This window comes from Vombatus ursinus, unplaced genomic scaffold (assembly GCF_900497805.2).
Source record: "Vombatus ursinus unplaced genomic scaffold, bare-nosed wombat genome assembly UNPS02011369.1, whole genome shotgun sequence".
Lineage (NCBI taxonomy): Eukaryota > Metazoa > Chordata > Mammalia > Diprotodontia > Vombatidae > Vombatus > Vombatus ursinus.
Genome location: NW_020951147.1, coordinates 6,524,813 through 6,536,858, shown reverse-complemented (window position 1 = coordinate 6,536,858; position 12,046 = coordinate 6,524,813). Strand labels below are relative to the sequence as shown.

At 52.3% G+C, this 12,046-nt stretch overlaps 1 protein-coding gene across 1 annotated transcript; it reads right to left on the bottom strand.

Moving 5' to 3' along the window:
* Positions 1–3,857: 3,857 nt before the first annotated feature.
* On the bottom strand, positions 3,858–12,046 carry BAD (BCL2 associated agonist of cell death). Its single transcript, XM_027856057.1, has 4 exons — positions 11,892–12,046; positions 8,987–9,186; positions 4,648–4,883; positions 3,858–4,417 (listed from the first exon to the last, which is right to left on the bottom strand). The coding sequence occupies exons 2-4, from the start codon at positions 9,162–9,164 to the stop codon at positions 4,289–4,291; spliced, it is 543 nt and encodes a 180-aa protein (XP_027711858.1). The 5' UTR covers positions 9,165–9,186; positions 11,892–12,046; the 3' UTR covers positions 3,858–4,288.

Sequence of the window (12,046 nt, the reverse complement as noted above, 5' to 3'; positions counted from 1 at the left end):
AAGAGATATTCCAAAGGTGAGATCTACAGATGTTCCAAAGGTGAGATCTACAAGTGATTTTAAAAAAGGTGAAATCTACAAGAGATATTCCAAAGGTTAGATCTACAGATGTTCCAAAGGAGAGATCTACAAGAGATGTTTAAAAAGGTGAAATCTACAAGGGATATGCCAAAGGTGAGATCTACAAGAGATATTCCAAAGGTGAGATCTACAAGAGATATTCCAAAGGTGAGATCTACAGATGTTCCAAAGGTGAGATCTACAAGAGATGTTAAAAAAGGTGAAATCTACAAGACATGGTACAAAGGTGAAATTGATAGGCCTTGGTGAAAGCTTGGATATGGAGGGGTGGAATGTAAGGGGTCCAGGATGACTTTTAGGTTGTGAGCCTGAGGAACTGGGAGGATAGTGGTGCAGTAATAGGGAAGCTAGGAGTGGGAGTGAGGGGAAGATCCTGAGTTCTGTTTTGGACATGTTGAGTTTAATATATCTACTGGGCATCCAATTGGAGACATTTTCAAAGGCAGACAGAGATGAGAGAGATTGGAGGTCAGCAGAGAGACTGGGGCAGGAAAGGTAGATTTGAGAATCATCAGCATAGAGATGGTCATTAAATCCATTTTGGGGGGGTGCTTTTTGGCTAGGCAAATGGGGTTAAGTGACATGCCCAGGGTCACACAGCTAGTAGGTGTCTGAAGTAAGATTTGAATTCAGGTCCTTCTGACTCCAAGGCTGGAGCTCTATCCACTTCGCCACCTAGCTGCCCCATCATCAAATCCATTTTCAACAAAAAGGAGGGATGTGCCCTTTAAGTTGGGAGCCTGGTTCTAACCTTGACCTTCATGTTTGACTCATGTTGGTGGAGTTTCCTTAGCTCACATCAGCACAATCCTTCTGCTCTCTTCCCACTCCACCATTTTCTCCGCTTCTTCCTGGATTCCTCACAGTGTCATTACATTCCATGATGTTCACCTCCCCTACCTGGACCGGTTGTCCTTTCTTTGGTCATACATCTTTGGTCCAGTTTTTCATTATCCCAAATACTGTGGCTATGATATTTATTTCTGTCCATATGAGTCTCTGACCTTGTGGTATTATCCTAAGAGTGAAATGTTTAGGTCACTGTAGACCTAGGGTTTTCCAGACCGAGTACAGGTACCCCTCTTCAACATCAAAGACTTCTGAAGAACCCTGTATTTTTCACTGCATGTAGCTGGAGAGAAGTAAAGATGAGGACAGTGTTTGGTCTGCAAAGGATTTGGGGATTCCTCATGATAACTCTATAGGCACCTTGGGTCCCCATTTTGGAACCCACTAAATCTAGTGCAGCCTCCTCATTTTATACACTAGGAGGGAAATACGCAAGCAGCAGAGCCAGGCCTGGAACCCAGGTGTCCTGAATCGGGGTCCTTGGCTCTTGTCAGCACCCCCACTGCCCTACCCCAGCCATCAGGAGCTCCTAGGCTGCAGGTGCAGGGGAGCTGCCTGCTGTACTCCCACTGTCACTTTGCTGAAGGGCTGAACCCTGGGGAGAGCCTCACTGCCGCCGGGCAGGGTCCCTGGGGCAGCTATTTCTGGAGTGTACTTTCTATTTAAGGTGTGTCAAGCTGGTGAGCTCTCCCCTAAGCACGTGCCTCCCAGCATGGCTGCGAGCCTGTGGCCCAGCTGGGGCTCTAGGCAGCAGGAGAAGAGCTCCGGCCAGCCCTGGGAGACCAAGGTAGGGGCCACAGAGAGGCTGGTCCAAGAGGGAGGCAGCCTGGCCCGGTGGACACCGAAGATGGATTTGAAGTCGGAGGACCTGACGAAAACCCAGGCTTTGGGACGGTGGGATCTCAGGTCATTCCCTGCTTTGGCCTTCAGCTTTCCCTTATCATAAAAGTAGGGGTCGGATTATCCCTCCTAGCTCTGACATTCCACATTCTAAGGTCCCTCCCAGGCTGACATTCCTTGCTCCAAGGCCCCTCCTTGTAGGGACATTCTCCTTTCTCAGGACTTCTCTAGCTCTTGTGTTCTTTGCTTTCAGGTCTCCCCAGCTCTGATGGCCTGTGATTCTCAGTTGACCTGTTTCCGCAGCCCCTGGGTCAAGCTGCTGACTGAAAACTCTCCCTAACCCCCTCTTGCCTTCCCACCCACTAGGGCTTAAATGCCTGAGTCGGGAGAGGAAGGCAGCTTCTTATCTCCTGCCAATGAGCTGTCCTCTCTCTTTCTCTTTTTGCCAAAATCCAGAGCAAACAGGAGATGGGGTGGGGAGGAAGGGAGGCACAGGGAAATTACAAAGGAGTAACAGCTTTGCCAAGGAGTCCCTGCCCCAGCTCCTTGGTGGTCACATGGGTCAGCAGGATGGACAGACAGAGCCCTTCAGGACTCTCCTCGTGGACGCCGGAGTCAGCTGCCTAGGAGTTTCTTCCTCGTCCCCCTCTCACAGGGTTTGCTAGCGTAGTTTGGGGTTGGATGATCTCAGCTTGGCTACTTGTCAGTTCTCAAGGCCTCACTTTCCGGATCTGAAAATGAGGCTGGACTAGATGATCTCTGTCCCAGCTAGCTCGTAAACCTTTCTTTTCGATGTTAAGTCCAAATGGATTTTCCTGACATTCAAAGCTTCCCAGCATCTGGCTTCCCCTTCTCTCTGGGTAATCAGTCTCCAGTTGTGACCACCCCTCCTGGCTCCCTCCCCCTTGCTTACATGCCCCTTCCCCTGCAGCTTCTCCTCCCAGCCCAAATCCAAGCTATCCTTCAATGTTCATCTTCAGTGGAAAGCCGTCCTTGAACAGGAAAATGTTCTAGTTGGAAGGCACCAGGGAAGCCATCTACTCTCCCACCCTCCTTTGACAAAATGAAGAAACTGAGGCCCAGAGAGGAATCATAAGGTCCCTGGAAGGGAACCCAGACAGCTTCCAGTCCTACCTTCTTTAGGAATTAGGATTAAGAAATAAGCTGGTTTTGCCTTTCTCCATAGGCTGGGGAGATCTGAAAGCACTGGCATGGGAGACTGAGGTTGTGGTTGTGGTTGTGGTTCAATTGTGTTCGACTCTCTGTGACCCCATTTGGGGTTTTCCTGGCAGAGATACTGGAGTGGTTTGCCATTTCCTTCTCCAGATCATTTTACAGATGAGGAAACTGAGGCACACAGGGTAAAGTGACTTGTCCGGGTTCACCCAGCTAGTACGTGTCTGAGGCTGGATTTGAACCCAAGAAGATGAGTCTTTTTGACTCCGGGTGCAGCACTAGCTACCCAAGGAGGGACAAATTCCACCTGTGTGATCTTAACCCGTCCAGGTCAGCCCCTCTGTGAAATGATAAAGTTGGACATTAGATGCCTTGAGGTCCCTTCCAGTTGTAGAAACATCATCCTATAATTACGATAAAGTCTTTCTGACAATGGATAAGTTTATGATTCTACCCATGTATTGGGAAGGCAAAGATCCCCCCCCTCCAAGGTTTCCTGCCTTCAGAGGGCTTATATTCTACAAGAGATAGGGCAGGTAAGCAAATACAAGGGATTGATGAGGCCAGATCCATAAAAAGGACTACTCTATGATAACCTGAGGAAGGACAGATCACCTGGGGGAGGAGGAGCAATCACAGAAGGCTTCTCAGCACAGGTGGCACCTAAATTGGTCCCCAACAGAAGAGGGCTCTGCATTCCGAACTTGGTCCAGTCAGGCTGGAACCAAGAGGACCTGAAGCAGGAGTAAGATGCCAGGACAGGAATGGGGAGCCACGGCAGGTTCCTGAGCTTTGGAGTGGGGATCGGGATATCAGGGACCCGAACTAAACAAAACAGGCCTCGAGTGTCTGGGCATGACCCGGGGTCGGTCCAGCCCCAGGCGTGGGAGAAGAGAAGCAGGAGACACAACAACAAATGATCTGTTTATTGCCACGTTCACACAGAGAACCCAAGAGTCAGCTACGTGAGCAGCTCCCCGGGGGAGAAATGGTTAATCTGGGCTCTGACCAAGGCGCAGGCGCAACGAGGCCCCGCCCACAAGCCGATTGGTAAGGGCGGGCCTGGACATCTAGTGGCAGGCCGCTTCCGGCGGCCATGTTGGCTATGGGCGGAAAAAGCCTGACTACTGTTATGCCGAGATACCGGCGCCCTGGCTCCCCAAATAATTCGCTTGGCCCAGGAAAGACTGCAGTCACGCCATACGCTCTCTGACTCCCTGAACTTCTGCGCTTGCTCCTGGCCCCTGGAAATAGGGGCAGAGCACTTCCGCCCTTACGCAACATGGCCGCCAAACTACGTGATGGTCGAGGTGCTTGAGAAAAAAAGGGGAAGGGGTGGGGGTCAGTGGGAAGGACCGGCGGCGCTCCCTTTCCCCAGACTCCGGCTGAGCCAAGACTGGAAGGTGCGGGCCCAGCCGTGGCTCCGACGCATCTGACTCGCAGTGCCGGCGCTCTTCGGGCGGGGAAGACCCTGTGGGGGTGGGAAGGGAGGATGACAAGAGCAAAGGCTTATAGTGATTGGCCATCTCGGGCATTTGTGTCGTCCACCCAACTTCCGGCATCCGCCCTTTCCCTTCGTTTCCGGTCACCAGCTTTCCCTCCCCCCTTCCCAGAGCTTCTTTTTCGAGGGGAGGCCTTCAGGAACTGCGGGACTACAACGACCAGCATGCCCCGCGCCACCTGGCCGCCCTCTACGGATACCTTGAAGGTGCAATCGAACTCGTCGCTCATCCTGCGCAACTCGCTGCCATAACGCCGCGCAGCCCAGAGGATAGGAGGCGCTGAGCTGGAGCGGCTCCGGAACAGGCTGCGTTCCTCCTCCCCCTCGAAGAAGTCGGCCTCGGCCTCCGCTTCGGGACTCGCCTCCCCGGGCCCCTCCCGAAGTGGGGGGTAGGAGATCAGGCGGGGCCTTCTGTCCCCGGCGCCTGCGCCTGCGCCTGCGGAGGAAGCGGGGAGAGCGCCATTCATTCATTCGTTCATTCGTTCATTCATCCACGCATTCGTTCCTGCAGTCATTAATTCTCCCAAACATCATTAGTTCCTCCCTTGGTTCTCCCACGGGGCCTCATCTTCAGCCTCTCCCTCCCTTCCACTTACCCACCCCTGATGCTACCGTCTCTCAACCTTCTTCATCAACACTTATTAGGCACCAATGGTGTACCCGGCCCCGTTAATGCAAAAAGAGGCAGCAGACGGCCCCTGCCCTCAAAGCTGCCCCCCTTCTTTGGCCGCACGTCACCTCCAGGGGCACCTGGGCCTCTATCCTAGTTCTGGTCCTTCTTAACCCTCACCTGGACTTGGTAATTAACTTCCTAACAGATACACCCAAGGCACAAACATCTTTCAGTGGCATTGAGAAACTGAGAGTGCCCTCCCGGTGCAGACCCAGATGGCTGACTCATCTTGAGCTTGGAGTCCACTCAGACCCCTGGATCTGTTTTCCTGACAATACGCTATCCAATTGATGCCTCCTCAGTCTTATACTTATTACAGCTTTTTTTTTTTTGTACCCAAGGATAAGACTTTCCATCTAACCCTACTGAATTACATCACCCCCTACAGAGAAGAACCATATAAACAAAAGCTCTCTGGGGGTCCTCAGTAATTTTTAAGAGTGTAAAGGCTCCCTGAGGCCAAAAAGATGGAGTACTAAATGTTAAATGGCCCAGGGCCAGTCACAGATGCCTGGGGACATTCTACTGGGGACTTCCTGGTGCACTGACATTGAATGATTAGCGACAACTCTATCATTCTGGCAATCCAAGCAGTTCTGAAGCCATCTCATTATATCATCCTTAAAATCCAGATCTCTCCATCTTCTCTACAAGAACAGCATGAGGCACTTTAACACAGGCTTTGCTAGAAAACAGGCAAAACTGACAAAAGGGAATAGGCAATGTTGGAAAAAAGTGCACACTGATGCATTGTTGGTGGAGCTGTGAATGGATACAACCATTCTGAAAAGCAATATAGAATTACGCAAATAAAATGAGATTCCACTGCTCAGCTCATACCCCAAAGAGGTTATTGACAAAGAGAAAGGCCCCCTCTAGACCAAAGGATTTCCAGCAGTCCTTGCCCATCGAAAAGAGGCCTGACAAATGGGGGCAAGTGAATGTCACGGAACGTTACTGTACTATAAGAAGTGACGAACATAAGGAATGCAGAGAACACAGACTGATGGAAAGCGATCAGGGCCAGGAGAGCAACATATGAAAGGATTACAGTATAAATGAAAGGAAACAACCATCAAATAATGGAACAAGGCTGGCCCTGAGGAACGGATAAGAGAAAAGACCTTCCCTCTTCTCGGCAGAGGTGGGGGCCAGGGGTGTGGAACAGTGTATATGAGGTTAAGCTTTTTTTGAAGCATTGCTTGGTTTTGTGGAATTTTTTTTTCTTCCTCTCTTAAAAACATTATTTTTTAAAAAATAAAATAACAAAAAAATTTTTAATAAAGGATGGCTCTCTGGCAGGGTGGATGTAGGTGACAGAAAAACAAAAAATTAATATCTTATATATAAGATAGTATTATTATTAAATGTGTTAGAAATCTATTTATTATATTTGTATTTTGCTATGTCATTTACAGGACCACAGAAGCCCTCAGACATCATCTGATCCAACCTTTTCTCTTTTCAGTTGTGGAAACTGAGGGCTGAGTCAGTTAAATGACACGTCCAAAGTCAAAACTGGGTACTTTGATCCTCACAATGACCTTGGGCACTAACTATCATCACCCTCGTTTTACAAAGGAGGAAACTGAGGCTCTGAGACTGGGTTACTTGCCTAGGGTCATGGCAGGATTTGAACCCAGGTCTTTCAGATTCCAAGGCCAATCCTCTTTTCTCTGTGTCACGCTGCCTCACTGGGCTTAAATCCAGGGTCTCTGCGGTATGGCCAGTGGCCATCCCACTGCCCCTCACTAGAGCCCCGCCCCCCCAAGAGCTGGAGGCCTGAGGCCCAAGCAGGGGTCAGCAGAGCTGCCTAGGAGCGTGACCCAGGGAGCATTCTTGGACGAGGTGCGCCAGGGTGGCTGGGTGGTTTCCCAAAGCCGGTTTTGAAGGAAGGGAGGGGTCATGGCTGGGCAGTGGGTGGGGTGAGCAACAGAAAACATTATCTCCTGCACTCTTGCTCTCTACAAGCACAGGGTGTGCCCAAAAGCCTCATGGGATGAGAATGGGCTGGGCTGGCCCCCAGACCTCAGCAAGGACACAGGGGAGGCCCAGGGAGCTCCCCACCCCAAATGACAAGGGGGCAGGGGAAGGAGGCCGTTCTCTGTCCATCTAGTAAGGCTGAGAAGGGGGGGCGTGACCAAAGGAAGACCCGAGTTCCAATCTCACCTCTGACACTGTGTGGCCTGGCCTTGTGCCTCCCCTGTAAACCAGTGATGAGAATGCCTGCCCCTAGAAGGTGGCTTTGAGGTCCAAAGGTCAGAACTGATGTAAAGGGTTCTGCTGCCGGAGGGGCTCTGGAACCTCTGAGGTTCCTCTCAGCCTGTGTCCAGCCTGCCCTGGGCTGTCATCTCAGATCTGGGTTCCACGAAGATCCCCGGGATAGCCCCCCTCCTGCTCCTCCCCACTGCTGTCCTCCCCTTCTTCCTCCCTCCCCCCCTTCCTCTTCCTCCTCCTCCCCCCCCTTGTCCTCTGCCTAAGCCTCTGAGGCTCTCTGCTGCCTAGCTCCCCCCCCTTCCATCTCCTTGGACTTTTATACCTGCTTTCCCAGACTTCCAGTCCTAGAGGAGGCCATGGGGTGTGGGGACAGTCTAAGGAACCCAAGGGGAAGTCCTCAGAACCTCAGATGGGTTCAAGACCCTGGACAGGGGAGGCCCTGGGGTTGGCAGGGCCAAGCATGAGATGAGAGACCCATCTGAGCACTGGGTTTGGAAGGCATTGTGGGACCAGGTGCCAGTCAGCTAATCCAGTGACCTCAGGGCACCATGGAAATGGGGCCTGACTTTCCTGGGACCCTCCTTCTGATCCCTAGGTCACACCTGCCACAGTAAGGAAGAGCCTTCTGGAGAAAATGCAATGGGACTTTTGACAGGATAAACGTGTATAAATTCAGTAACCACAAAGGAGCTTGATATTTATTCACTAAGCAAGCCAGAGTGGGTTCTCACTTTTTCCTGATGTCCTCTGGTCCCCACACTCAAATGCCCTAGGGCATCTGTGACCTCACTTATTTGGAATGCAAGTCCCAGGCACCCAGGCTTGGCCCCAAAGTAAAGGGTAGTTCAGTGAATAACAGCTTGGGTGTTCCAGGTGGGGAGCTGACTGCCTTCTTCCTGGGGGACCAACCCTAGATTTAGATCTGAACAGAGCTAATCCTGGTCATTCAGGAAAAGGCACTTATTTTATAGAGCCCCAGGGCCCCAGAGTGGAAGGCTGGGCCTTGAAGACTTCACTGGACCATGCTGGGGCTTGGGGAGCTGGGCAGTGTGCTCCCTCCTGCGGCTCTGAATTAGACCTTCCTATCACAAAAAGACTCCCGTCCTGCAGGGGTCAGCTCAAGGAGGGCTTTCCCAAGCTAGGGAGGGTCCAGGCTCCACCCCTTCCTTCTCTCCAGTGTGCCTCTGAGGGTAGACACTGAAAATCTGAGCTTTTCCAAGCCCCTGAGGGTCTCCCCAGAGCCCCCTCCCCAGTGGCTCAGGAGGCTGGAAAGAGGCCCAAACTAGGAGACTGAGTTTCTTTGAAATATAAATCAATGAAATTGTGTCAGGCAGTGTTTCAGCGGGGAGGTGGAGGCTGGCACACAAGCTGGGCAGAGATCCTCCGATAACAACAATGAACCCGGCTTCCTTCACAAGGTGGTGGTTAACTAGCTGCAGGACCCTGAGTCTCAGTTTCCTCATCTGTAAAATGGAGATAAAAACAGCCCCTCCCTCTCAGGCATCCCAAAAGTCTTGTTTCCCATCTACGCCCACTGGTGGTTGTGAAGCTGGGCTTTAACACCCCTCGGGGTGTTAGCCATTCAGAGCTACCACAGCCTAGACTAGAGAGAAGCCAAGATCAGAGCCAGGCTCGGGACGTGCACCTACCCTCATGGTGGTGGGCTCCAGGTGCGGGTCTGGGTCCAGGCCTGACTGGGGCCAAGCTGGGGGCAGTGGCGCTGTGCTTGCCCAGCCCCCTGGACTCCCCCGGGGCATAGGCAAAGCCGTCTTCTTTGGGAGTTTCCTGCTCACTGGGCTCAAACTCTGAGATCTGAAACATGCTCATGGGGTGGGAGGCATCGTCTGGCCTGGGGAGGAAAGAGAGTAGAGGGGCAGAGGGTGGGTGGGGTGGGGGCAAAGCCAGAGCCGTCTTTAGAGGAGGGGAGAGGAGGAAGTGGCTGCCTGGTGCCAGGGCGGAGCTGAGAAGAGGGAATTCTGAGGAGGACCAGCTAGGTTCCCTTCCCGCCTGCTGGGCTCCAGCATTATTTCTAACCTAATAATAAACACATTAAGAAGGCAACAAGGCACAGTGGATAAAATCTTAGCCCCGGAGTCAGCAAGGCTTGGGTTCAGATTCTGCCTCAGATGATTACTAGCTATGTGACTCTGGGCAAGTCATTATCCTCTCTTCAAAATGTTGTTATAGATGGCCCCCATGGCGGGTGGGGAGCTTCTCCCACTAATAGAAGCATGTCTCCTTGGTGTCATAAAAAAGATCGGGACCCCTGGTGCCATCTAACCCCCTCATTTGACAGAAATGGAAACCAAGGCCCAGGGAGGTGGGGTCCAAGGTCACCCAGGTAGTGTCCCAGGTAACTCCCATGGGGTCGTGCCCCTGCTCCTCGGACCCAGGCTCTTTCCATTGCCCTATTGTCTGAAACCCCAAGGCCTGCTCCTCTGCAGGCCTCAGTTTCCCATCCATAGAAGAGGGAGAATACCATTTTCATTGCTTCTCCCCCAAGGGTGTTTGGAGTGGAAGTAGGGGAAGGGGCTGTTTTTCACTATTTGTATGGGCCCTGTTTGTTAAGCCACTCCAAATCCTAAAGAGATAAGGTCGTTCCTTATTATCTGTAAATGAAGGGACTGCACGAAATTCAACAAACATCCATTAGTACACCCAGTGGGCCCCCCATGCTCTGGGGGTACAAGGCCAAGAATGAAAAGTTCTTTGCCCAGAGGAGCTTCCAACCTGGGGAGAGAAGACAGACGGAGAAGCCATCCACCCGGGTGTGTGACAGATCCCTGGCCTCACCAGGACCCACTGTCTCCCTGGTCATGCGCCAGGCAAGTCGATCCCTCCCCTCTTCTACCTCTAGTGGGTTCAATGGTTCCTGCCAAGGAAGTCCGCAGCTCTCCTCAGGCTCCCATCTGCAAGAAGCCTTCCCCAGCCCTCCCTGCCTCCTCTCCCACTGACCCTGTCAATAGCCCTCAGCTTGGACCCTGTGGTTGGTGAGTGGCTTCCCCATTAGACTGGGAGGGCAGGGGCTGTCTTTTGTCTTTCTGTGTATTTCCAGATCTTGGCACAGTATCTGGTATGCATTAGGTATTTAATAAATGTTTGTTGACCGACTGACCTACCAGTAAGGGAAGACAGCACCTATTAGGGAGTGGTATCCTTCTGGCACACTTATAGTTTTTTCAATGTTTGACTGTGCATGACCCCCTTTGGGGTTTTCTTGGAAGAGATACTAGAGTGATTTCTCCAGCTCATTTTACAGATGAGGAAAGTGAGGCAAACAGGGTGAAGTGACTTGCCCAGGGTCACATAGCTAGGGAGTGTCTGAGGCCAGATTTTAATTCAGGAAGATCAGTCTTCCTGACTCCAGGCCCAGTGCTTTATCTACTGTGCCACACAGCTGTCCTTCTGGCACACAGTAGGTGCTTAATAAATGCGTGTTAACTTGATAATACCAACGATTTTCCAGTCTGAAACACTCCTCCCAGGCCACCACTCTGAATGGTGTCAGGGGGTCAACACGCATTTATTAAACACCTACTGTGTGCCTGGCTCTGTGCTAAGAGCTCCAGATATAAAAGAAGGCAAAATATATCAGACTGCCTCAAGGTCTTGGAGAGGGAGGTGGGGAGGGAGGAAGAGAAAAATTTAAAACTCAAAAGCTTATGGAAGTGATTGTCCATAAATCAAAATACATTAATAAAAAAAAATCAGAAAAAAATAAAAGGCCAAAGACAGCCCCTGCCCTCAAAGAGCTTACAATCTAATGGGGGAGACAACCTGCAAAGAATGAGGTAGAAATGAGTCACAAACAGTAAAAAGTTGGAGCTAATCAAAGGGGCAGGGACTGCCTCTCATTTGCTTGGCACAGTAATTAATTACTTAAATCCTTCCTGCACGTGGCCAGATAAAGGTTAGCGGTGGGATCTGAACTTAGGTCCCCCGGCCTGGAGAGCCAGAGCTCCTTGTATGGTTCCAAGGTCGCTTGGGGAGCAAAGGGTCCAGCCCAGCTCCTGTGACTTCCAGGCCAAGGGTCTGGGACTCCCCCTCAGCTCCCACCGGAAGGATGTGTCCGAGGTAAGAACTCCCCTTTCTACTGCCCAGTACTCTCAGTTCAATGATATTTACTCCCATTTGACCGAGGGAAAAACTGAGGCCGGGGAGGGGAGTGCCTTGCCCAAAGCCGCGCACCCTCAGGGAAACTACAAGTCCCGTGCCCCAAACTTTGTCAAGGGGGTCCTGGGGAGCGACCCCTCTCCCAAGGATTCGGGGCAGGGCTGGGGCTGCAGTCCACACCAGCAGAGGGAGCATCCACTCCTCGAGGAGGGAGGTGGGGCCGAGATTGTCCTCCCCGTTAGACAGAGGAGGAAACTGAGGCTGGGGAGGTGGGATGGGGCCAGCTCCGCCTCCATGCCTCCCGATTTCCTCTTCCCCCGGGCAGCCCCAGGACTTCCCTCCCTTCTCCCCTCCCTCCCAGGCCTGGGAGCCCGCTCCCCGGCTCCCCCCAGCCCAGCCCGGGCCGGCCCGTGGCCGTGGCCGTGAGTGCAGGAGGCTTACCCGGATGGGCTGCCCCGGCCTTCTCGCTCCCTCTGGGTCTCTGCCGGGGTCAGCGCTGGGGCTCCCCGCAGTTGGGCTGGGCTCGCTCCTCCTCCTTCTTCCCTCCCTCCTGTTTTCCCGGGAGCCCCGTCCCCGTTGCCTGGGTGAGAGAAACT

What these genes read in the sequence shown, in the direction of transcription:
- BAD (XM_027856057.1), bottom strand. Translation starts at nt 9,164, where the DNA reads ATGAGCATGTTTCAGATCTCAGAGTTTGAGCCCAGTGAGCAGGAAACT. An exon ending in TGGAGCCCACCACCATGAGG is followed by an intron (nt 4,884 to 8,986) that starts GTAGGTGCACGT and finishes CTTCCTCCGCAG; the next exon opens with GCGCAGGCGCAGGCGCCGGG. An exon ending in AGTTCGATTGCACCTTCAAG is followed by an intron (nt 4,418 to 4,647) that starts GTATCCGTAGAG and finishes CCACCCCCACAG; the next exon opens with GGTCTTCCCCGCCCGAAGAG.